Source organism: Salvelinus sp. IW2-2015, linkage group LG11, assembly GCF_002910315.2.
Source record: "Salvelinus sp. IW2-2015 linkage group LG11, ASM291031v2, whole genome shotgun sequence".
Classification (NCBI taxonomy): domain Eukaryota; kingdom Metazoa; phylum Chordata; class Actinopteri; order Salmoniformes; family Salmonidae; genus Salvelinus; species Salvelinus sp. IW2-2015.
This window is the reverse complement of record NC_036851.1, coordinates 17,468,912-17,496,301: the sequence shown is the minus strand read 5'-3', so window position 1 is coordinate 17,496,301 and position 27,390 is coordinate 17,468,912. Positions and strand designations below refer to the sequence as shown.

Here is a 27,390-nt window from a genome sequence, read left to right as displayed (position 1 = left end):
CAATGATTGTGCCTAGAGGTCCCTGTTCCGCGCGGGTCGGGCGAGGGGTTTTGAGAGACGGACGGTAGTAAATTTTTTATAATTTAGCGTATCAGCTAACTGACATTGATGCCATCATGCGTCGATTCTCGTGGTAATTCTTGGATGGCTTGGCCCGCAAACTAGCGCTTGTCTGTTTGTTGTTACCATGGTAACTACTGTAGAAATCTTATAACACTCTGCTAGCTATACTTCAATGTGGAGTTAACACTATTTTTCTACAAGCAAATACTATATAGAAAGGATGAGTATAAACTGGCCTTATAATCCAACTCTGGGCTCTTATGCTTTCTCTGAAAAGTGGGCAATGATCTCCGTCTGTGGAAGTCATCCACTCCGAACGCATAGGCTCCGCTTCTTGATATCCTCTAATTCATGCCCATGCTTATGCAGAGGCAATAGTAACAGGATGTGATGCAGAAAGAGTTTGTGTCTGTAATAATTTCATTGTTATCTTACCATGCTTACCCTGGCCTGAATCTTATTTAACCTTGCCACTAAGGCACATAGAGATAATGCCAGACACATAGCCCCAAAGAGTCCTCACCTAAAAACCTGTCGGTTTTTATATCAAAGACCATCGCATTGTTCAACTACTCGTTTGGCTGATTGAGTTAAGGGACCATTGCCAGCTCGTTGCATTATTTTTCCACAGAACGCAATGAGGTCACCCTTCAGTTCGATTTATCCCCTTACTTATTAATACACGTGCAAATAGATAGCTATAGAGCCGCTTAGCAGATTATACAATCATTTTTGCACCAGGCTGTTGAGACAGTCCGATGTCCATGCACAACAATGTGTCTCACGTTAGATTCCCAAAACCGTATAGCTAAGGAAACAACTTGTGCTTTTTACATTATTTTGATAACTGCAAGTCCCCCTTCCTCCTACCTAACTGTGCCTCTTAACCTGCTATTCTAAAAGCTATACAACCACCTACGGCATAAGGATTCGATACAGACCTAAAAGGCAGAGGACCATTATGAAGCTGCGCGGAAAAAGAGAGGACGGTAAGTCGAAGGATAGGGGTGAATGATAACATGCGCAGGGCATCTAGCTTGATAGGACACAGTGAACTTTGACATAAACATTACGCGTAAGACGTGGATAGCTCCAGTGCGCGGCTGAAGCAGCTTTCAGGTCGGGTGGTGAAGCGTCCTAACTTGGCTCTGAAACCTGTCGAATACTGATGGTATAGATCACAAGAGCAACGGATAGTTTGTAGAACCTCTGAAGTATTCCCATGCAGTGGTTGCATATTTCTGGTTTCCAATAGTTATTTGTTCCCCCGCAGTAGTGCTGGTCCTTTCCAGATTGAAAGCTTCCCCCTGTAAAGCCCGATCTGAGTGCTCTCTTCTTACAACTGCAAAGAAGACAGGCGCGCCGACGGCCTTTGTTACGTTGTTGCGCACTGATTGCAATGCTGTTGAATTTATTCGACGGCTTAGTGAACTTGTATGAGGTTTGCGTGGTAATTCAAGGAAATTGGATATATGCTATGCAGATAAGACGGAATTGGCTTATGCAGTTAGCAGATTGTGACAGCAGCAACTACTGTGTACAACATGAAGCTGCTGGGTTAATGTTCAAATTCCTGATTTATTATTCACTGCGTAGGGACGGACACATGGAGCAAGCTTGAGGCAAGGAAAGGAAGGTACGAGTGATCACAGACCGCTTGACCAAGGACTAATCGAGGAGTCGGGTGGTTCAGCAGAAGTCGTGGCCTTTGTGGAGCGATGGGTAACGATGCTTCGTGGGCGACCGTTGTTGATGTGTGCAGAGGGTCCCTGGTTCGCGCCCGGGTCGGGGCGAGGGGACGGACGTAAATTTATACTGTTACATTGATGCTGTTGACCCGGATCACTGGTTGCTGCGGAAAAGGAGGAGGTCGAAAGGGGGGTGAATGTAACCGATGTGAAATGGCTTGCTAGGTAGCGGTGGTGCGCGCTAGCAGCCTTTCAGTCGGTGACGTCACTTGCTCTGAAACCTTGAAGTAGTGGTTGCCCCTTGCTCTGCAAGGGCCGCGGCCTTTGTGGAGCGATGGGTAACGATGCTTCGTGGGCGACCGTTGTTGATGTGTGCAGAGGGTCCCTGGTTCGCGAGGGGACAGACATAAAGTTATACTGTTACACATATACATGACTAGCCATGATATCTAGAATTTTTTATGCATTTCCCATTTGGCATGTCTCTTTTGTCGCAGTTTGCAGCAGCACTGACAGCTGTGTTGACATCACAACTCGGTCGAAGTTCCGAACGGCACAATATGACAAGTCATGTCAACTTTTTTCTGCTCAATGATTGGACATTGTTTAGAGTCAGCTGCATGAAATAGGATGATTATATCTCTTGTGATGCAATGCAACTAAGTTGCAGGCTATTGTTTGGGGGGTGACACACGGAGCAATCCAGATGCAACATTGTTGCAACAACATCAATTGTGTCCAGATTGCTTCGTGTGACCTCGGCTTTCCTGTGTCACTACCATAGAAATAGAATGCATAGATAGGCCATCTCCATTCTTGTCATTAATGACATAACAGCTGGACTGGCAGCCATTTTGAGTGTACCCATTCCTAAGTCGAAAAAATACAGGTTATGACAACGTAATAATTTTATGCATTAACGTTAAAATAAGCACATTCATTGGACCAGTGCCATTGCTAATACTACAGGATTAGTATTGAAAACATGACATGCGGTAATAAAGTGGCTATAGATAATCTGAAAGACATTTAAATAGAATGACATTAAAACAGTTAGGCTATGTGTTTGCAGACTAGTTAGCTGAAATTCACTACGATTGTGTGTATTTTCCACTTTCATGGCAAACTTTCTGTACTGCTAACATTCGTGACGTAATGTTTTACGTAATTCGTGACGTAATGTGGGCTCCGTGACGTAACCAAAGTCTGCCTGTTTCCAGAACAGCTCCTGGGCTGCCTCCAATGAGCTGGCCCTAGGGAGGACGAAGAGCTCTGTTAGGTCAAACCAGTGGCAGAAATAAATTATGCACATCCACATGTATGACAAGAGCTTGACACAATATGCTAATGAATAAAATAAAACAATATTCTTGTTAGTGAATGCAGAGAGGGGGATGGTATTGTACCATCCGGGGTCAACCCTGGTGCAGACAGGATAGCCAAAGCAGTTCTCTGGGCCACAGTTCTTCTCATACCCCCAGCAGGCCGACACATCCAGCAGAGCATCCTGTTATAAAACATTAAAGAGTTGGGAAGGGGGAGGCAAAAACTAAAAGACGTGCTAAACACTTGGATGGAACTTAAAAGACCCCACTAAAAACAGCCTACTTGTACCACCATGATACACAAAACATCAGTACGTGGTCACTGTCAAACACTGTAAGCTTTCAATTGTTTTAGGCTTAAGCTCTAAACGTACTTTCTGTCCACAAGACTATGGCTGCTTAGACAAGAGACTTAAAATTAGCTAATCCCCCTCCACACTGTGTATGATGATAACAAACATGGTAGTCATAGGGCCCTATTACTGACAATAAAAAAGCGCGGTGATCCTTCTATGTAATCATTCTATCCTGACACACTGACTCCAGACCTGCTCTATTATTTGTTGATAGAGGTTATGGGGAGGGCCAGTGGGGTAAGTAACTGATCTTGACACAGGTATTGGTGGTCAGCTAGTGAGCCCTCAGAAAAAAATTGTTTTTGAACATGCCTGAACCAAGGCGCATTTGGTGGCAGCAAGCCTCGTAGACAACGCTAAAGAAGACACCCAGGTTAACACAATATATATATATACAGTGGGGAGAACAAATATTGGATACACTGACGATTTTGCAGGTTTTCCTACTTACAAAGCATGTAGAGGTCTGTAATTTTTATCATAGGTACACTTCAACTGTGAGAGACGGAATCTAAAACAAAAATCCAGATAATCACATTTTTAAGTAATTAATTTGCATTTTATTGCATGACATAAGTATTTGATACATCAGAAAAGCAGAACTTAATATTTGGTACAGAAACCTTTGTTTGCAATTACAGAGATCATACGTTTCCTGTAGTTCTTTTACCAGGTTTGCACACACTGCAGCAGGGATTTTGGCCCACTCCTCCATACAGACCTTCTCCAGATCCTTCAGGTTTCGGGGCTGTTCTGGGCAATACGGACTTTCAGCTCCCTCCAAAGATTTTCTATTGGTTCAGGTCTGGAGACTGGCTAGGCCACTCCAGGACCTTGAGATGCTTCTTACGGAGCCACTTCTTAGTTGCCCTGGCTGTGTGTTTTGGGGCGTTGTCATGCTGGAAGACCCAGCCTCAACCCATCTTCAATGCTCTTACTGAGGGAAGGAGGTTGTTGGCCAAGATCTCGCGATACATGGCCCCATCCATCCTCCCCTCAATACGTGCAGTCATCCTGTCCCCTTTGCAGAAAAGCATCCCCAAAGAATGATGTTTCCACCTCCATGCTTCACGGTTGGGATGGTGTTCTTGGGGTTGTACTGATCCTTCTTCTTCCTCCAAACACGGCGAGTGGAGTTTAGACCAAAAAGCTCTATTTTTGTCTCATCAGACCACATGACCTTCTCCCATTCCTCCTCTGGATCATCCAGATGGTCATTGGCAAACTTCAGACGGGCCTGGACATGCGCTGGCTTGAGCAGGGGGACCTTGCGTGCGCTGCAGGATTTTAATCCATGACAGCGTAGTGTGTTACTAATGGTTTTCTTTGAGACTGTGGTCCCAGCTCTCTTCAGGTCATTGACCAGGTCCTGCTGTGTAGTTCTGGGCTGATCTCTCACCTTCCTCATGATCATTGATGCCCCACGAGGTGAGATCTTGCATGGAGCCCCAGACCGTGGGTGATTGACCGTCATCTTGAACTTCTTCCATCTTCTAATAATTGCGCCAACAGTTGTTGCCTTCTCACCAAGCTGTTTGCCTATTGTCCTGTAGCCCATCCCAGCCTTGTGCAGGTCTACAATTTTATCCCTGATGTCCTTACACAGCTCTCTGGTCTTGGCCATTGTGGAGAGGTTGGAGTCTGTTTGATTGAGTGTGTGGACAGGTGTCTTTTATACAGGTAACGAGTTCAAACAGGTGCAGTTAATACAGGTAATGAGTGGAGAACAGGAGGGCTTCTTAAAGAAAAACTAACAGGTCTGTGAGAGCCGGAATTCTTACTGGTTGGTAGGTGATCAAATACTTATGTCATGCAATAAAATGCAAATTAATACTTAAAAATCATACAATGTGATTTTCTGGATTTTTGTTTTAGATCCGTCTCTCACAGTTGAAGTGTACCTATGATAAGAATTACAGACCTCTACATGCTTTGTAAGTAGGAAAACCTGCAAAATCGGCATGTGTTTCAAATACTTGTTCTCCCCAATGTGTGTATATATATATATATAGACACTACAGCCAGAGTGTCAGGGTTGTGTGCGGAGAATGTATGGAGTCAAACGCAGGACACAGGTCTGAGCGAAACCACAGAGTTTTTACTCAAAATATATGCACAATTCCACAAATGGAAAAGAAACAGATACGGACACATATCAAATACAACACCTAACGCACAAACAATCACGGACAAACATAATGAAAGACAGAGGGTTAAATAGGGAACATGATGGGGGGAATTGAAACCAGGTGTGAAAATACAGACAAAACAAAACGAAACTGAAAAATGGATCGATGGTGACTAGAAAGCCGGTGACGTCGACCGCCGACGTCACCGGGCGATCCGGGTGGAGACGGTGAAACTCTTGTAACATGGATGGATCTAGAATGTCCTCCACCGGTACCCAGCATCTCTCCTCCGGACCGTACCCCTCCCACTCCACGAGGTACTGAAGGCCCCTCGCCCGACGTCTAGAATCCATGATGGCTCTTACGGTATACGCCGGGACCCCCTCGATGTCAAGAGGGGCGGAGGGACCTCCCGCACTTCAGACTGCTGGAGCGGACCAGCCACCACCGGCCTGAGGAGAGACACAGGAACGAGGGATTAATACGGTAATCAGGGGGAGTTGTAACCTATAACAAACCTCGTTCAGTCTCCTCAGGACTTTAAATGGCCCCACAAACCGCGGACCCAGCTTCCGGCAGGGCAGGTGAAGGGGCAGTTTCGGGTCGAGAGCCAGACCCGGTCCCCCGGTGCATACACCGGGGCTCCTACTGCGGTGGCGGTCGGCACTCGCCTTTTGTCTCCTGATAGCCCGTTGTAACCGCACATGGGCAGCGTTCCAAGTCTCTTCTGAGTGCCGAAACCATTCATCCACCGCAGGAGCCTCAATCTGCTCTGATGCCATGGTGCCAGGACCGGCTGGTAACCTAGCACACACTGAAACGGTGATAGGTTGGTAGAGGAGTGGCGGAGGGAGTTTGGGCCATCTCCGCCCAGGGGATGTAAGCTGCCCACTCCCCCGGCCGGTCCTGGCAATAGGACCTCAGAAACCTACCCACATCCTGGTTTACTCTTTCCACCTGCCCGTTACTCTCGGGGTGGAAACCTGAGGTAAGGCTGACCGAGATCCCCAGGCGTTCCATAAACGCCCTCCAGACTCTAGATGTAAATTGGGGACCCCGATCAGAAACTATATCCTCAGGCACCCCGTAGTGCCGGAATACATGGGTGAACAAGCCTCCGCAGTTTGTAGAGCCGTAGGGAGACCGGGCAAAGGAAGGAGACGGCAGGACTTAGAAAACCGATCCACAACGACCAGGATCGTGGTGTTACCCCGCGACGGGGGAAGATCCGTCACGAAATCCACCGATAGGTGTGACCATGGTCGCTGTGGAACGGGAAGGGGTAGTAATTTCCCTCTGGGCAGATGTCTAGGTGCCTTGCACTGTGCACATACCGAACAGGAGGAAACATAAACCCGCACGTCCTTAGCTAAAGTGGGCCACCAGTACTTCCCAGAAAGGCAGCGCACCGTTCGACCGATACCAGGATGACCAGAGGAGGGTGACGTATGAGCCCAACAGATCAAACGATCGCGGACATCAAACGGAACGTACATACGCCCAGCTGGACAGTCAGGTGGAATGGGCTCTGAACGTGACGCCCGTTCGATGTCCGCGTCCACCTCCCATACCACCGGTGCCACCAGGCGAGAGGCTGGAATGATGGGAGTGGGATCTGAGGACCTCTCCTCTGTATCATACAGCCGGGACAGTGCGTCTGCCTTAACGTTCTGGGAACCTGGTTTGTAGGAAAGGGTGAAATCAAAACGGGTGAAAAACAGGCCCACCTGTGCCTGGCGAGGGTTCATTTCCTCGCCGCCCGGATGTACTCCAGATTGCGGTGGTCAGTCCAAATGAGAAAAGGGTGTCTTGCCCCCTCAAGCCAATGTCTCCACGCTTTCAGAGCCATGACAACAGCCAGCAACTCCCGGTCCCCCACATCATAGTTTCGCTCCGCCGGGCTGAGCTTCTTCGAAAAGAATGCACAGGGGCGGAGTTTTAGTGGCGTACCCGAGCGCTGAGACAGCACAGCCCCTATCCCCGCCTCGGACGCGTCACCTCAACTATGAATGCTAAGGAAGGATCAGGATGCGCCAGCACGGGAGCTGAGGTAAACAGAGCCTTCAGTGACCAAACGCCCTGTCCGCTCCAGCTGTCCACTGCAGTCGCACCGGTCCTCCCTTCAGCAGTGAGGTAATGGGAGCCGCTACCTGACCAAAACCCCGGATAAATCTCCGGTAGTAGTTGGCAAACCCTAAAAACCGCTGCACTTCCTTTACCGTGGTTGGAGTCGGCCAATTACGCACGGCTGAAATGCGGTCATTCTCCATCTCTACCCCTGACGCAGAAAAGCGGTACCCTAGGAAGGAGATGGACTGTTGGAAGAACAGACATTTCTCAGCCTTGACGTACAGGTCATGCTCCAACAGTCGACCAAGCACCCTGCGCACTAGGGACACATGCTCGGCGCGTGTAGCGGAGTATATCAGAATGTCATCGATATACACCACTACACCCTGCCCGTGCAGGTCCCTGAAGATCTCATCCACAAAGGATTGGAAGACTGATGGAGCATTCATTAACCCGTACGGCATGACTCGGTACTCATAATGCCCAGAAGTGTGGCTAAATGCTGTCTTCCACTCATCTCCCCCCTTGATACGCACCAGGTTGTAAGCGCTCCTGAGGTCCAATTTGTGAAGAAGCGCGCCCCGTGTAATGACTCGGTCATACTCGCTATAAGTGGTAGCGGGTAACTGTATTTTACCGTGATCTTATTTAATCCGCGATAATCAATACACGGGCGCAAACCTCCATCCTTCTTCTTCACAAAAAAGAAACTCGAGGAGACAGGTGAGATGGAAGGCCGAATGTATCCCTCTCCCAGAGATTCGGTGACATATGTCTCCATAGCCACCGTCTCCTCCTGTGACAGTGGATACACGTGACTCCTGGGAAGTTTAGCGTCTACCAAGAGATCATCACACAATCCCCGGTCGATGGGGTGGTAATTGAGTCGCCTTCTTCTTACAGAAGGCGAGTGCCAAATCGGCATATTCGGGAGGAATGTGCATGGTGGAAACTTGGTTTGGACTTTCCACCGTAGTGGCACCTAAGGAAACACCTACACACCTCCCTGAACACTGACAGGACCATCCCTTGAGAGCCTCTGTTGCCACGAAATAATCGGATCATGAGAGGCCAACCAGGAAGACCCAACACAACAGGAAACGCAGGAGAATCGATCAGGAAGAGACAAATTCTCTCCTCGTGATCCTCCCGCGTTCTCATAGCGATGGCACTGTGACCTCCCCAACCAGCCCCGACCCCAAAGGACGACTATCTAAGGCATGTACAGGGAAGGGAACATCAACCGGAACAATAGGGATCCCTAAGCTATGAGCCAAAGAGCGGTCAATAAAATTCCAGCTGCGCCTGAATCTACTAGCGCCTTATGCTGGGAATGTGGGGAAAACCCAGGAAATTCTATAGATAACCACATGAGTGCAACAGAAGGCTCTGGGTGAGTTATGTGCCTACTCACCTGAGACGACCCACCAGTGCTCCGCCTGCTACCTCGACTCCCAGAGAAACACCCCAGCACCGGACAGCAGTGTGCCCTCTGCTCCACAGTTGGTACATGGAGTGGTTCCCCCTCCGGTCTCCCTCCTAGCAGCCCCTCCCAACTCCATAGGAGTTGGATCCAAGGAGCTGGGTAATGGAATGGGCGGACCCCGATCTAGACGCCCGCGGGAGGCCAACAGGTTATCCAGCCGGAAGATAAATCCACCAGCTGGTCCAGGTTGAGAGTGGTGTCCCTGCAGGCTAGCTTTCTACGAACGTCCTCTCGTAGACTACACCTGTAGTGGTCGATCAGGGCCCGCTCATTCCATCCCGCACCAGCGGCCAGAGTACGAAGTCCAAAGCGAAATCTTGAGCGCTCCTCATCCCCTGCCTGAGATGGAACAATCGCTCTCCCGCCGCTCTCCCTTCAGGTGGATGGTCAAAGACTGCCCGGAAGCGGCGAGAGAAGTCATCATAATCATCCAGGGTAGATCCCTCTCTTCCCCAGATGGCGTTGGCCCACTCCAGGGCTTTACCAGTCAGACAGGAGATGAGAGCGCCTACCCTCTCGTGTCCCGACGGGGACGGATGAACAGATGCCAGGTATAGCTCCAGCTGTAGGAGGAAACCCTGACACCCGGCTGCTGTTCCGTCATACGCTCCCGGGAGCGAGAGCCGAATTCCACTGGTTCCGACCGGTGGAGGGATGGATGGTGGTGTAGGTAGAGGTGCGGGTGTTGGTGCTGGGTTCTGATTTACCGGGAGACCTCCTCTCTCCCATCTGTCCATAGTCTGCAGCAGGCGATCCATGGCTGTCCCTAAACTATGCAACATAGTCGCGTGCTGTTGAACCTGCTCCTCTACTGGGAGAGAAGGGCTGGCTGCGCCTGCTGACTCCATTTGAATCTGGTCCGTGATTCTGTCAGGGTTGTGTGCGGAGAATGTATGGAGTCAAACGCAGGACACAGGTCTGAGCGAAACCACAGAGTTTTTACTCAAAATATATGCACAATTCCACAAATGGAAAAGAAACAGATACGGACACGTATCAAATACAACACCTAACGCACAAACAATCACGGACAAACATAAATGAAGACAGAGGGTTAAATAGGGAACATGGATGGGGAATTGAAACCAGGTGTGTAAAATACAGACAAAACAAAACGAAACTGAAAAATGGATCGATGGTGACTAGAAAGCCGGTGACGTCGACCGCCGAACACCACCCGAACAAGGAGAAGGGCCGACTTCGGCGGAAGTCGTGACACAGAGTCTTCAGGACAGCCTTAGGAGGCTAAACATCACAGCCACATGCCCGTTCATGGCTTTGAGCAAGAAGTTGACTCTCAGGAGTTAAATGGACTTGAGATGGGGAGAGTCATTGTGGGATTTTTTTTTTAATAATAAAAATGAAGTAATCTGAGTATGTGCTTCATATTATCACATAGGTAGGAGACCTATATATTCTCATGCGTGTTCTGCTGTAGCCTACATTGATTTATTTTATTTGAAGTTATATTCCGATATTGTGATATTTGTTCTACTGCTACATTGATGTCTTGAAAATTATATGGAATTCGGGTCTTGTAAACCCCACAGCTGAGTACAGTATGTGTGCATATGGTGGGTGTTCTGCAGTGTCGTCTAAAAATGTTGCTGTACATTGATGTCTAGAAAATTAGGCTATAAGAAATGTAGACCTGTGTAAACACCGCAGCTATACTCAAGTATGTGGACATACTGAAGTGACGTGTAAAATGCTTTGAATTAATTAGCACCTTGGAGAGTGCTGTCCGTTTCACCACCATTGTAGGCTACTTGGCTGCTACGTTGTTTGACACATTTTCCCCCTCAATCTGATGCTTTTGAGCCCGTGGGGAAACACCACGAGGCTTCAAAAATATGCTGAAGTTGTTAGAATATGTACATTCAGAGTCTTTAATAATAACACCAATAGGCTAAATGTCGGATCACATAATTACGGCATGTTTTTGGTGTAAAGTGTTGCTCCCTTAAATTAAAGCCGTCTAGACTTTTCTCAGGGAGTGTCGCAGGCCGGCTACTGTATCAAATGAATAAATTGTTGCTTCCACAACACAATCGCTATATTGATTGCTACAATGGAACACACGCTATGAACCATACACAAACAGTGACTGACATATTATCCGATTTTCACAAGTTGTTCACCAATATATAATTATCTGTAGTTTACGGGGTTCTATCACTGCTCCAGAGCTCCTTACCAAGTTGCAGGGAATATTATTACATGACCATTACAAAACGCCCCTAATAAAACGTCTGGATTAGTAGTTTCGCATTGCTCGATAAATCATCCCCGCTACCCTGATATCATCAATGTGGAACTTTTTGGTACCACCGCTATGGCTGGTACACAGCTAAATGCATTCCGAGTGAAAAGTGATAGAACCTGCAAACTTCCAAAATCAACTTCTAGTGAATAAAATAAAGTTTGTGGTCGATCAGAAGACTAAACTACACATTTATTAAACCTGGCGCTTACCTTCTGCAAGCTAAAATGTAGAAACTCCAGGTCGCCATACCACCGTAAATCTTACACCCGCACGCAGTGTACTATCAGTCACAAGGTGGAGATGTAGGATGTAGTTCCGACTTGCAGAAGTGCTGTATCTACAGTTGGATTTGCATACAATTCTGGGGGGGAAAAACGTATATCAAGAATAAATCATCACCCATCCCAATACATTTTATTTATTTATTAATGTTAAACGCCAAATAGGTATTTAAGCATCTTGTAAATAAACAGTTATTACGTTCATGTCTATGCCACATGTGATCTGTGAGAAATCATGTAGAGTGACTACATACATACCACTGCAATAACATGTTAAGATACTGATTTGTTACCCACATTCTCATAATTTTCCTCTTAAATAGTTCGATTTGGATCATTTAAACAATAAAATAATCACAGATCCTCAAATCCCTTTTTTATTTAAAGACAGCGATGGAATGTACAAAAACATGGACTATTCTGTAATCAGAAATAAAAGCATTAAGTCTTCTTTTCCCATCCTTTACAGTGAACGTACTTCTACAAAAATCTGTTTTTTGTATCTGTGTCTATTGCATGGAAGTTAAATAGATAGATCAGCCCATTTCTGTTTTTTGAGCAGTTCATCAATCTGGGTTTTGAACATGTTCTTGACGTCCTCCAGGTCGAGTCTCAGCTCCTCTGCCTCCTCAGCCTTCTCTCCATACATCTGGAGGATGGGGTTGTGTCTCTGCTCCAGCTCCTACAACACAGTCAGTCACACAACACAGGCTCAGAGGACAACACTAGATCTATAGTCTCAATAGAGCTAACTCTAGTGGACTTTTCCTTATCTGTGACTAGATGGTTATAAAGCTCTGTCCAGCAACTCATCTTGTGAGATGTTAGTTTTCACATAACCTCTTGTATTTAAGCTAAATAATCACAACAGGGATTTACCCTACTATAATTAAACTGTCTTAGTGGTACTTCTATGAATGAATCCTCTCCTCACCTGAAGTTGCACTTCTCCTTCACACTGTCCTCCATCTCCTCATTCTGATTGGTCAATCTGACCATCTCCTCTGCCATGGAAGAGCGAGTCCTCTCCAGACTAGAGATCTCCAGCTGAGGGGGCAGGCAAGAGAGCGAAAGAGAGAATGAATGAAAGAAGAAAGAAAGAGGTAAGAAAGATCCTGGCAAGCAGTTTTTCAACAACCTTCAGAAAGTATATTTGTAAATCAGACACTTCATCGAAAACTAGAAGGCATTTGAAGAAATGCATGTAGGACACTCTTCCAGTGGTAGGCCTCAAAGCAATGTTGAAGCAGTGTCAGGCAGGCAGTTGGTACCTGTAGCTGCGCTCTCTCCCTCTCTGAGTTTAAGCTGGGACTGCAGGTTCTCTATGATGCTGGAGCCTTCACTGAGCCGAGCTGCCTCATACAAGTTGACCCCACTCAAAGACATGGACATGGTCATCGTCCCCAACGACTGATCCAGAGAGTCCTCCTGATGAAATACAAAACAGGTCTCTCTTGTTAACCATCCAACCTCAAGCGAGCCAAATATGCAAACTAGCTCAGATTTGTCCCTTTGCCATAAGTTCCCTATTCATTTAACTGAGGTAACCATCCCTTATACTGGGCAAAAAATGGGAGGTTGGCTGGGTGTGAAAGGGTAAATGGTGTGCCTGTGGCGAGTACCTGGGAGGAGGAGGAGTGCAGGCCTGTGTGGTCTGCTGCACTGATGGAGCTGGAACGGGACAGGGAGGGGGTAGATGAGGCTGGGGGCTCACCCACAGACTGAACCAATGACTTCCACTCCTAATGACAGAAACAGCATGTAATTTTCCCTCCACACAGACTGATTTAAGAACAGAGACACAAGGTTGGTCATTGATATAAAACATAAATCGCTAAATATATCTACCTTTTCCTTGAGGGTCTCTTGTGCTAGGTAGCGTTTTTTCCTCTCTTGCTCCACCTTCATTTTTTCCATCTCCAGCTGATTGTTCAGCAGTAGCTGGTGGGAGGAACAGAGGAGGTTAAATCAAATCAACTGTATTTATGAAGCCCTTTTTACATCAGCAGATGTCACAAAGTGGTATACAGAAACTCAGTTTAAAACCCCAAACAGCAAGCAAGGCAGATGTAGAAGCACGGTGGATAGGAAAAACTCCCTAGAAAGGAAGGAAACCTAGGAAGAAACCAGGCTCTGAGGATGTGTGAGGAGTGTTGTTACATTACTGCAGGGTAAGTTGGGCAGGGGAAGAAACATACCTTGTCCTTCTTGGCCTGTGTTCGAGTGTGCTCTCCCCTCAGATTCTCCAGCTCCACATGCCCCCTACACCATAAGGATTACAGGAAATGGCCCGTTAATGGAAAGGCTCCAAAGCTTTGTAATGAATAGCCATTAGGTCCACCTCAATGTACAGTGCCTTCAGAAAGTATTCATACCCCTTGACTTATTCCACATTTTGTTGTGTAACATCATAAATTCAACATTTATTAAATACATCTCACCCATCTACACATAATACCCCATTATAACAAAGTGAAAACATGTTTTTAGAAATGTTAGAAAATGTATTGAAGATTAAATACAGAAACATCTCATTTACATAAGCATTCACATCCCTGAGTCAATACATGTTAGAATACGATTACAGCTGTGAGTCTTTCTGGGTAAGTCTCTAAGAGCTTTCCACACCTGTATTGTACAATATTTGCCCATTATTCTTTTCAAAATTCTTCAAGCTCTGTCAAGTTGGTTGTTGATCACTGCTAGACAACCATTTTCAAATCTTATCGCAGATTTTCAAGCAGATTTAAGTCAAAACTGTAACTCAGCCAATCAGCATTCACAGTCTTATTTGTAAGCAACTCCAGTGTAGATTTGGATTTGTGTTTTCGGTTATTGTTGAAAGGTGAATTCATCCCCCAGTGTCTGGTAGAAAGCAGACTTGCCTGTGCTTAGCTCCATTTCGTTTATTTTTTATCGTGAAAAACTCCACAGTCCTTAACGATTACAAACATACCCATAACATCATGCAGACACCATTATGCTTGAAAATATGGAGAGCGGTACTCAGTAATGGGTTGTATTGGATTTGCTCCAAACATATCACTTGGTATTCAGGAGAAAAAAAAGTTCATTGCTTTGCCACATTTTTTTGCCCTGTGCCAAACAGGATGCATGTTTTGGAATATTTTTATTCTGTACAGGCTTCCTTCTTTTCACTCTGTCAATTAGATTCGTTTTGTGGAGTAACTACAATGTTATTGATCCATCCTCAGTTATCTCCTGTCACAGCCATTCAATGGTGGAAAAAGTACCCAATTGTCATACTTGAGTAAAAGTAAAAGATACCTTAAATATAAAATGACTCAAGTAAAAGTGAGTCATCCAATAAAATACAAGTTGAGTAAAAGTCTAAAAGTATTTCGTTTTAAATATACTTAAGTATCAAAGTAAATGTAATTGCTAAAATATACTTAAGTATCAAAAGCACAAGTATAAATCAAGTCAGATGGCAAAATTTTATTTTTTTACATTTTATTTACGGATAGCTATGGGCACACTCCAACACTCAGACATCATTTACAAATGAAGCATTTGTGTTAAGTGAGTCCGCCAGATAAGAGGCAGTAGGGATGAACAGGGATGTTCGAATGTGTGAATTTGACCATTTTCCTGCATTCAAAATGTAACAAGTACTTCTGGGTGTCAGGGAAAATGTATGCAGTAAAATGTATATCATTTTCTTCAGGAATGTAGTGAAGTAAAAGTAGAAGTTGTAAAAAATATAAATAGTAAAGTACAGATACCCCAAAAAACTACTAAAGTATACTTTCAAGTATTTTTACTTAAGTACTTTAGACCACTGCAACTGTTTTAAAGTCACCATTGGCCTCATAGTGAAATCCCTGAGCGGTTTCCTTCCTCTCCGGTAACTAAGTTAGGAAGGACGCCTGTATCTTTGTAGTGACTGGGTGTATTGATACACCCAACCACAGTTTAATTAATAACTTCACCATACTCGAAGGGATTTTCAATGTCTGCTTTTGGTATTTTGACCCATCTACCAAAAGGTGCCCTTCTTTGCAAAGCATTGGAAAACCTCCCTGGTCTTTGTGGTTGAATCGGTGTTTGAAATTCACTGCTCAACTGAGTGACCTTACAGATAATTGTATGTGTGGGGTACAGAGATGTGGTAGTCATTCGAAAATCATGTTAAACACTATTATTGAACACAGTGAGTCAATGCGCCTTATTTTGTGACTTGTTAAGAACATTTTTACTCCTGAACATATTTAGGCTTTGCATAACAAAGGGGTAGAATACTTACTGACTCAAGACATTTCAGCTTTTCAATTAAGTGTAAAACAATTCCCATAACATAATTCCTATTTGACATTATAGGGTATTGTCTGTAGGCAAGTCATTTTTTGGTATTTTTTTATCCATTTTAAATCCAGGCTATAACACAACAAAATGTGGAAAAAGTCATGGGGTGGGAATACTTTCTGAAAGCACTAAGTGAAGGCAACTTACTACTGTGTCTCACCGAGCCTGTGTTAAAAGCCTTCCAGTACCTGCTGCTGTCATCCTCCAGTTTCTCCAGCCTGGTCTTTTCTGTGTCCAGCTGACCGTGGAGACGCCCTTTCTCCTGGCGAAGCAGGGAATTCTGGGACTCCAGTGAGACCAGCTGGGCCTTAATGGCCAGAAGCTCCTCAGTTGCTGTGCACTCCTTTTCCACAGCAACAGCCAGCTGGGCCTGTGCCTCCGCTGTTGAGTTAAAGGGTGGGAGGTTAAAGGAATTAAACCTTTATCTAAAAATAGGAGTAATCTGTGGTCCTAACAAGATGTAGAAAGCTCTTGTTACAAACTAAAGTAAATTGTGACTTCAGAGGTTCTGTTCTCACCTAGTCGATCTGAAATGTTCTTCTCTAGTTTCTCCCATGATGCCATCTGGCCAACCAGCGAGGCCTGCAGGTTCTCGATCTGTCTGAGCAAGGGCTGTGTTGCTGAGGTAACACTTTGACTCAGCTCCTGGGTCCTGGTCTCCGCCCCCTGCAGTCTCTAAAGACCATCGGTAAACACATCAGTGTGTAACCTTTGACCCCTAACACACAAGCATGGCTGCGCCTTACAGTCAACTCCAAAGAAGTAATGAGGAAAACAGGCCTGTGTGAGTGTCTCCTACCTGCTGCAGGTCACTGATCTCCTCCCTCAGGTAGTCTTATTTCCTGGCCTGCTGCTGTTCAGCCCTCTGCAGAGCCAGCTGCAGATCAGCCACCTGGTTGACCAAAGCATCCTGCTGCATGTGGGCCTCCACCAGGGTCAGAGCCAGCTCCTTCTTTACCCATCATAATGTTGTGTCTTTGTGGGATTTCTAAATGACAAGCACATCTGAAGCAGGAGTTGGAAAAGTAGAGTTATTATTATTTGTGTGAAGTATGTATTCTTACTTGTAGGAGTTGTCGAGGGCAGCCTGCAGGCTCTTATTGTTTTCCTGGAGCTCCTCTGAGTCATTCTGGAGTTTGGTCATGTCCTTCTCCTGGCGCTCCACCACTATGTTCAGCTTGTTAATGTTGTCCCTGTGCTGCTTCTTCACCTCCTCCTCCTCATCAAAAAGCTGGAGACACACACACACAGCCAGGCATGGTTAGATACTCATGGGCTTTCAGGATCAGGACACACTTCTGATGCCCGCAAAGTATTACGACTTCTCTATAAAATGCTAAAATGTTAAATATATTTCCCCTGACCTGCTGTAGGTGTTCGAGCTCTTCCTCCTGCTCTTTAAGCATCTTGTTCTGTTTGGTGATTTTAGTCTCACTCTCCTTCACACGCAGCTTCTTGATGATGTTGGAGTGCTGCAGCTGCTGCTTGGACAGCTTCTCACCCTCCTCAAGCAGTCCGTGGATCTGCTTCTCCTTCTTTCTGAGGATCTCCATAGTCTCGTTGGAGTTCAGTCTGGTGGACAGCTCTTCCCTCATCCCCTTAATCTCCTATGGAGGAAACATAATAGTAAAAAGACTTGAGACGATGCTTGAAGAAGGCTTTTTTTGCATTGTGACTATCATTGTCACTAATGTTCAGTTATATGACAATGATCTTAAATTAGTTCTTAGGCAGTGTGTTAGTTCTTAGCTTGTTTTTCCTTCTTGGCAATGTCTCTCTCCTTGCATGCTAGCTGAGCTTTTCTCTCTGTGTCTGTGATGCGCTGTGTGAACTCCTCCTTCAGAGACTGAACACTGGAACTCTCCTCCTTAAGACCAATCACCTCACTGCGACACACACAGAGACCCCGCAGTCTCACAAAGGACCATCCTTATCCAAACACACATTCCCATAGACAAAACCAAGAGGATCAAAATTCGGCAAAATGTTTTTGTTTCTATAGGCTATTCTAATAGACCATGCAACTGAACAAAAATATAAAACACAAAATGCAACTATTTCAAAGATTTTACAGAGTTACAGTTCATATAAGGAAATCAGTCAATGGAAATAAAATAACTAGGCCCTAATCTATAGGTTTCACATGACTGGGGATACAGATATGCATCTGTTGGTCACAGATATCTTTAAAAAAAAAGGTAGGGGCATGGATCAGAAAAACAGTATCTGGTCTGTCAACTACTTACCTCATGCAGGGCCATGGAACACATCTCCTTCGCATAGAGTTGATCAGACTGTTACTGTTGTTCCACTCTTCTTCAATGGCTGTGCAAAGTTGTTGGATGTTGGTGGGACCTGGAACACGCTGTCGTACACGTCGATCCAGAGCATCCCAAAACATGCTCAATGGGTGACATGTCTGGTGAGTATGCAGGCCATGCAAGAACTGGGACATTTTCAGCTTCCAAGAATTGTGTACAGATCCAAGCGACATGGGGCCATGCAATATCATGCTGAAACATGAGGTGATGGCGGCGGATGAATGGCACGACAATGGGCCTCAGGATCTCATCACGGTGCATTCAAATTGCCCTCCACCATGCAGCACTCTGTTTACAACGTTGACATCAGCAGACTGCTTGCCCACACAACACCATACACGCAATCTGTCCGGTACAGTTGAAACCGGGAATCATCCGTGAAGAGCATACTTCTCCAACATGCCAGTGGCCATGTTGGAGAAGTATGTGAGCATTTGCCCACAGAAGTCGGTTACAACACCGAACTACAGTCAGGCCAAGACGACAAGCACGCAGATGAGCTTTCCTGAGATCGTTTATGACAATTTGTGCTGAAATTCTTTGTTTGTGCAAACCCACAGTTTCATCAGCTGCTCGGGTGGCTAGTCTCAGATGATCCCAGAGGTGAAGAAGCCGGATGTGGATGTCCTCGGCTGGCATGGTTACACGTGGTCTGCGGTTGTGTGGCCGGTTGGATGTACTGATAAATTCTCCAAAACAACATTGGAGGCGGCTTATGGTAGAGAAATTAACATTAAATTATCTGGCAACAGCTCTGGTGGACATTGCTGCAGTCAGCATGCCAATTGCACACTCCCTTGAAAACTGTTTCAACTGTTCTGCCTGCGGTTATGGAACCCTGACCTGTCCACCGGACGTGCTACCTGTCCCAGACCTGCTGTTTTCAACTCTTAATGATCGGCTATGAAAAGCCAACTGACATTTATTCCTGATTATTATTTGACCATGCTGGTCATTTATGAACATTTTGAACATCTTGGCCATGTTCTGTTATAATCTCCACCCGGCACAGCCAGAAGAGGACTGGCCACCCCTCATAGCCTGGTTCCTCTCTAGGTTTCTTCCTAGGTTTTGGCCTTTCTAGGGAGTTTTTCCCAGCCACCGTGCTTCTACACCTGCATTGCTTGCTYTTTGGGGTTTTAGGCTGGGTTTCTGTACAGCACTTCGAGATATTAGCTGATGTACGAAGGGCTATATAAAATAAACTTGATTTGATTTGATCCCTCAAAATTTGAGACATCTGTGGCATTGTTTTGTGTGACAAAACTGCTAAATTTAGTGGCATTTTATTGTCCACTACACAGGGTGCACCTGTGTTATGATCATGCTGTTTTAATCAGCTTCTTGATATGCCACACCTGTCAGGTGGATGGATTATCATGACAAAGAAGAAATGCTCACTAACAGGGATATAAACAGATTTGTGCCCAAAATTTGTGCTTATGGAGAATTTCTGTGATCTTTTATTTTAGATGATGAAACATGGGACCAACACTTTCTTTACATGTTGTGTTTATATTTTTGTTCAGTATATTTCCATTGGTGAGTTTAGAGAATGCTCCTTTCTGCTCTTACATGGCATTTTCAAACCTGGATTTTACCCAATGTCAAGATCTTTATACGCACTCTTTAAGGTTGTCACACTCTTCCTCTAGCCTTGCCTTGTCTTTGCTGATTGACAGCAGCTGTAACTCCCTCTTCTCAAGGCAGCTTGACAGCTCATCAATTACCTACAAAAAAGTCCACATAGGAATTTCACAGGGAATGCACTCAGTGAATGCATAAAACTGATAGTGTACCTTGTTTCTAAACTTGCTTTCAAAGGACAACTTAACTTTCAGTTTCCACCAAGAATGTTTTTCAAATAGAGGAGCACACTGCTTAACACATGATGGTTTGGGGAATGTTTCTTGTCGACAGGGTCAATCCATGTCATTTCAGCAAGCCATGACACCCATCTCAGAATGTTCCGAAATCATGTCTGTAGTTAGAAACAGCTAAGATTAGCATTCCTGCAACATTATTTTGTTGAAATATCATTTTATCTCTGAGAAATTAAGCTAATTGTCCACTTTAATTGAAAGGATAAGGATTCATATAATAATATTCAATAAATATAGTCCCTAACATTTCATTTGGACCAAACGTTTTCCTAACAATGAGTAAGACATGGGGAATCCAAAGAAAAGGTCCAAAGCCACCCACTGATCCCTCACACCAATCCCACCTCAACAATGAGTATAGAGTATCAGTTTTCTATGTCTGACAAGTAGTATGGAGCCACGGCTGAGTATTGTTTCTTCATCCTATGTAATGTATTCTCAGTGAATATGGTGATGTTTTTCCCCCCTGTTCAGATAAATTAGTCTTTGAAGTTGTTAGGTTTATGTCCCATCCTACATCCTGATATTATTATTATGTTCCAGATGATGTTAAAGGGATAGGCCTTGTTCACCCAAATTACAAAATCACATATTGGTTTCCTTACCCTGTAAGCAGTTAAATGGACAAGGTACGACAGCAATCCATTCATTCAGACGCCTGGGATCTCATCGTCAGAGTTGACTTCACTGACACTGCGGCTGTCCAAAGACTGCATGCTGAACGAATCGATGCGCTCAAAGGCATCGGAGGAGGATCCGCAGCTCTTGGTCAGCTTGGCGTAGTCCTCCAGGCGGGAGAAGTCCCGACAGGCAGATGCTGAGAGCAGCCCTGCATCAGGTGGAGGCCTGCCTTGGCCTCTGCAGTCTCTTGCCTGTAACTGGCCAAGCTCTCACTCTGCACACTTTCATGGTCCAAAACCTCTATGTCACTAGTGGTGGAGGTGCCTGAGGAGAATGTGCTGACAGGAGGGGAGGGGGTGTTGCTCTGTCTGTCCTCTGATTTCGGGGAGGGTGCTTCGCTCTGCCTGTCCTCCACTTTTGGGTCTTTGGCCTCCAATAGGATTTCCTTAGGGGGTGTGGTAGGGAAAGAGTCAAAGGGGACTCCAGTTTAGTGTTGCTGGTGTAACAGTTTAACGTTAGACCGTCCCCTCGCCCCGGGCGCGAACCAGGGACCCTCTGCACACATCAACAACAGTCACCCACGAAGCATCGTTACCCATCGCTCCACAAAGGCCATGGCCCTTGCAGAGCAAGGGGAACCACTACTTCAAGGTCTCAAAGCGAGTGACGTCACCGATTGAAACGCTATTAGCGCGCACCACKTCTAACTAGCTAGCCATTTCACATCAGTTACACTCACCCCTCTTTCGACCTCCTCCTTTTCCGCAGCAACCAGTGATCCGGGTCAACAGCATCAATGTAACAGTTTTAACTTTAATCCGTCCCCTCGCGAGAACCAGGGACCCTCTGCACACATCAACAACAGTCACCCACGAAGCATCGTTACCCATCGCTCCACAAAAGCCGTGGCCCTTGCAGAGCAAGGGGAACCACTACTTCAAGGTCTCAAAGCGAGTGACGTCACCGATTGAAACGCTATTAGCGCGCACCACCTCTAACTAGCTAGCCATTTCACATCGGTTACACTGGGGGGGTTCAGAAATGTCAACAACATCATCATCAGGTTAGGAGTCTGAGGGAGTAAATGGTCGTTCTGTTTGTGCATCCTCAGGAACAGCAGTTGTATCCTCTACAGTTGATTCTACCCAGCTCTCACTGATTAGTGGACTGTCAGTGTCATTATGAGCATCACCCTGAGCCAAGACTGGAGGGTCTGGTGTCTGAACGAGGACGATTTCTGAGGAAGACCATTGACTTTTGGACTCAGTCAGGACAGCCTGGTTCTCATCAGCTTCCTGGTCTTCCAGTCTGTTGGTCTCCATCCCTGGCTTGTGAGGGTCCACATCGTCCTTAAACATAGTCTCCCTGTTCTCCTCATCCTTCTCCTGTAGCTGCCTGTGGAACTTGGTGGGTGGCTCAGATACAATATGGGTATTCATGACACCCTGCAGTTCTCCTGGGGGCAGAAAAGCATTTCTGTTTCATCCACAACCGTGCGGTCGTGATGGCCTCAGATGACAGAGCGAGAGTTGTTGCACACTCCTCTGGAGGAGATTCCACATTGTGTCAACCCCCATCCACCGCTCAATGGCGTCTTCCCTGGTAGATCTAACGGGAAAACAGGTTGTAGCCCTTGTTGGTTAATGGCCAGAAGATAAGGGCATATAACAGTCAGACACCAAAGCATATTTAATATTTATTTTATTGTGTAAATTAGACACCGGCTCATCATGGTTTCCTTATCACGATGACTAGCTAGTGTTTCACTTTCCTTGGCAATCACATCAATTCAGAAATAATGCTCAAACGCAAATGGTTGTGTAATATTAAATCACAAAACAACCAATGACAGGAGTACACAGATATGCTATAACATTAGCTAACGTTACTTCACCTACCGCCATAAGGCATTACCACTGTGTCGCCCCGTTCGTCTTCTTTAATGTCAAGAACTCGGTCGATGGATTTCTGAACTATTGGCAAAGCTTGTTTGGCAAAGCTTGACAGCTGGGTAGAGCTGAACCAACTCATGATAGTTGTCTCTTGCTAGCAAGTGCTAACGTTAGTGAACAGACTCTCTAGCTAGCCAGCCAACTTAGCTAGGAGTATGAACATCCACATGGGGTTTACTAACAAGACAGAGTTAACTTGTCAGCTTGAAATAATATGCCCATTCCACGCAATGAGCCATATGTTTTAACAACAATATCTGTCGAAGCAAATGGGCGAGTTGGTTAGCTGGTTAGTTGGCTAGATAACCATTAATCAGGCAAACCCTTCCTCGACCTCGATACAAGTCAAATAATACTACAGAAATATAAAGTTAGCTAGCTAGTACATCCATACAGTGGAATGAAAATCCCTGCCTCAACCGGGACATGACTCTTTAAACGTTATTATTATTCTGTTTCGTTAATCGCTTTTCCCTTTCATTGTTGATATGTTTTGGTATTTTTGAAATATGGCGAAATTCTGGGAATTTCTTCATATGGGCGTTCCTTGATATCAGGAAACGCACATTAGTGCCTGCCATTGGTCAGTCCATTGATCGGTTCCTGCCATAGAGACGATATTAGATTGTGTCAGAGGGTGCAGCCGATTGCACCGGAAGAGGGAGGCCCAACTCAGCGGAAACTCAGTCTCCATCCAGCAGGTGTCGTTTTTTCGCCTACCAAGCAATTACTTTTTGTATGGAGGTCAATGAGAGTGTCGAACCTGGTAAACAACTAAATGAATAGCTTATTTGCAAGGTGAGGTTTATTTAATCAAATAGAAGCTTCCTAATGCTTAAGTTGTTACGAGTGTAACAAGTAGGTCATGTGACATCCGGCAACTTTGAGAAAAACACTTCATATCAGAGTTGTCTGGATATGGCTATGTGCATGCATAGAATGAGGCTAAAGTGCATAGAAACTCTCTCCAAATAATACACTCAGTTTACGTCAACAACCCGCATCGAATATTCAAATAAGGATTACAATAATGAGATGTAGCCACATCCAAAGAAAGCAAATGCAAGAGCTAAACAGCCTGCCATGTCACTTTGTTTACAATGGTTGCTTTCCAAACACTTAAAGACGCACCCTCTCGCCTCAGGACTTCTGATGACGTTCATGACGTCTGTCGAGTTGAGGCTTGCAGGGCGAGGGAAGAAATAATTAATTTTGAACGGACCGCTCTTGTCCGGAAATGTGTCACTCGTTCATCCCACGGTTGTGTTTTCAGTCATCATGGAATTAATTATTAATTATTATTATTAATTATTGAAAAAGTTCAAATTTGAAAAAGTTGGGTTGCAGGTAGCCTCGTGGTTAGAGCGTTGGGCAGGTAACCTAAAGGTTGCTGATTCGAAGCTGATGAGGTGAATAATATTTAAATGTGCACTGGAGCAAGGCACTTAACCATAATTGCTCCTGTAAGTTGCTTTGGATAAGAGTCTGCTAAATGACTCACATGTAAAATATTACCACTGACTAAAATTAGACTGTGTTTGAATTTCTGGCTATAAGCCTCACAATCTCAAAACATGATCTCTACTGTATAAATATGTTGTATATAAACATTTATGACTAGTTAAAACAGAGATTTGTGGTGACGCTGGGAGCAGTGAAATGCATCTGGCATGGTACATTATTAGCTCTAATGCACATAGCTCTCCAGTGTCATCAGAAACAAACACGTAATAATACATTTTATTTTAAGCGCTGTTCAAGACGAACAAAGTCTACCAAAGTCACTTAACACCCAAAGTAGCCAAATGTATTGCTTCAGTCAAATCACGTCAAACTGTATTACAGTCTTTCAGTTCCCACAGACATGTCAGTTTCATAGTGCTTGGATCAGTATCCCATCCTCACAGAGAGAGGAAGAGAGACAAAATAGACTACCATTGCACCAGACACAGTCTGGTGTCTCTTAACTTAATCTAGTCAAAGTGCAACAACTGCTACAATAGCATCTGGGTCAGAGGAATGTAATACATGCAAGCAGTCATAAACCTTAAAAACAGAGAGCCATACTTGGTTTAACCCAGACCCCCATTCACTCCCCAAGCCAGGGGTGGTCAATCCTGGTCCTGGAGAGCCGTAGGGTGTGCATGCTTAGTAAGTTACATATCAGCATTAGTGCACCTGATACAGCTTATTAAAGTCTTGATGAGAGGTTGATATGTTGAATCAGGTGTGTTTAGTGCTAGGCTGGAACAAAAGCCTGCCCAATGCAATTCACCTCCCATTCACAGACAGATCCCACAGTATAAGGATAATAAATATCAACTCTGACAAAAACTGCTATACGGTACATATTGTGAATAAATACCAGTGACATCACAGGGTCAGAGGTGATATACTGGTTTGGAATGACGCAACAGACTGAACTCTGACATAAAGGGTCACGATCTCATCTCACATTTTGACATTTTAGCAGACACTCTTATCCAGAGCGACTTACAGGTACAATTAGGGTTAAGTGTCTTGCTCAAGGGCACATTGGTAGATTTTTCACCTAGTCAGCTCGGGCATTCGAATCAGCGGCCTTTCGGTTACTGGCCCAATGCTCTTAACCGCTAGCATACCTGCCACCCACATGTTATATTACAAACATACTCTGTAATACATACATGTTCATAGGGTATTTCATCTTATACATACAAGTTAAATAATAATTATATATTAATAACAACATATCCATTCAGAATAAAAAATAATACATCATCAAATCTAAAATGAAAGACATGTAAGATTAATTCTCTTTACAGACTATCAAGTAAAACACCTTCACATGTTAAGATACTATGTACCATAGCTTCAGAGGAGAGTAGCTGTCATGTAATACTACCCTTCTGTTTGTGTAATCATCATCACCACCAACACCACCATCATCGTAATACTAAACGCAATTCCAGGAGATTCAAGTACAGGGTTGAAGGGGAATAAAATCTTTCTTTGTGCAAAAAGAGGAATGTCTCCAAACAGAATGTAAGACACACACACACTTAGTACATGATTGACAAGACAGATATATTCACTAGGGCCACCATTAGAAATGTCACCCGAGAGAAGATCTACTCATCACTTTTGACTACTGAAGATGCATACACATACATTACCGTTCAAAAGTTTGGGGTCACTTACAAATGTCCTTGTTTATGTAAGAAAAGCATATTTTTTTGTCCATTTTAAAATAACATCAAATTTATCAGAAATAGAGTGTAGACATTGGTAATGTTGTAAATGACTATTGTAGCTGGAAATTGCTTCTTTTTTTTCTTTCTTTTTTTTAATGGAATATCTACATAGCAAAACACCAGTCCCAAAGTCAACAGTGAAGGGGCAACTCCGGGATGCTGGCCTTCTAGGCGGAGTTCCTCTATCCAATGTCTGTGTTCTTTTGCCCATCTTAATCTTTTCTTTTTATTGGCCAGTCTGAGATATGGCTTTTCCTTTGCACCTTTGCCTAGAAGGCCAGCATCCCGGAGTCGCCTCTTCATTGTTTACGTTGAGACTGGTGTTTTGCGGGTACTATTTAATGAAGCTGGCAGTTGAGGACTTGTGAGGCGTTTGTTTCTCAAACTAGACACTTTAATGTACTTGTCCTCTTGCTCAGTTGTGCACCGGGTCTCCCACTCCTCTTTCTATTCTGGTTAGAGACAGTTTGTGCTGTTCTGTGAAGGGAGTAGTACACAGCGTTGTACGAGATCTTCAGTTTCTTGGCCATTTCTCGCATGGAATAGCCTTAATTTCTCAGAACAAGAATAGACTGATGAGTTTCAGAAGAAAGGTCTTTGTTTCTGGCCAATTTGAGCCTGTAATCGAATCCACAAATGCTGATGCTCCAAATCCTCAACTAGTCTAAAGAAGGCCAGTTTTATTGCTTCTTTAATCAGAACAACAGTTTACAGCTGTGCTAACATAATTGCAAAAGGGTTTTCTAATGATCAATTAGCCTTTTAAAATTATAAACTTGGATTAGCTAACGCAACGTGCCATTGGAACACAGGAGTGATGGTTGCTGATAATGGGCCTCTGTACACCTATGTAGATATTCCATTAAAAATCAGCAGTTTCTAGCCACAATAGTCATTTACAACATTAGCAATGTCTACACTGTATTTCTGATAAATTCAATGTTATTTTAATGGATGAAAAATGTGCTTTTCTTTCAAAAACAAGGACATTTCTAAGTGACCCCAAACATTTGAACAGTAGTGTATATTATTTTTATTTATTTTTTACCAATCACAAGTGGGGCGCCGTCCCTAACGCCTTAATGGGTGGACCGCTGCGGATTCCTGCCTATGGATCCTCAAAATATCTTTCCCTTTTCTATCCCTATGAGCACTAATGCAAATGATGGAAATAGGGTTTGTTGAAAATGAATGAATGTGAATCTAGTCAGTGTGTTTAGGCTTTTAACAGTGATGTAAGTTGTACATTACGGCTTGAACTGTTATCCAGACGGATTGACTGGTCCTCTATGTAGACCAATGCCTGCATCGCAAATTGCACCCTATTCCCTTTATAGTGTACTACTTTTTACCAGGGCCCATGTTACCATTACTGTATTATACCAATGAC

At 44.6% G+C, this 27,390-nt stretch overlaps 1 protein-coding gene and 3 pseudogenes across 1 annotated transcript in view; all 4 read right to left on the bottom strand.

Annotated features, from left to right (window-relative positions):
* The window catches only part of LOC111970572 (EGF domain-specific O-linked N-acetylglucosamine transferase-like), a 22,108-nt gene extending 14,799 nt beyond the window's left edge, over positions 1 to 7,309 (bottom strand). Inside the window, exons 1-3 of the mRNA XM_070445821.1 lie at positions 6,896 to 7,309; positions 3,158 to 3,258; positions 2,895 to 3,004 (exon numbers count right to left, since the gene is read on the bottom strand). Of these exons, the coding sequence (XP_070301922.1) occupies positions 2,895 to 3,004; positions 3,158 to 3,258; positions 6,896 to 7,309 (625 nt within the window). The remainder of the gene's footprint in view (positions 1 to 2,894; positions 3,005 to 3,157; positions 3,259 to 6,895) is intronic.
* Positions 7,310 to 12,025: 4,716 nt separating this feature from the next.
* Positions 12,026 to 19,422, bottom strand: LOC111970571 (TATA element modulatory factor-like; annotated as a pseudogene).
* On the bottom strand, positions 18,185 to 21,302 carry LOC139028432 (TATA element modulatory factor-like; annotated as a pseudogene).
* On the bottom strand, positions 21,215 to 23,536 carry LOC139022578 (TATA element modulatory factor-like; annotated as a pseudogene).
* Positions 23,537 to 27,390: the final 3,854 nt, after the last annotated feature.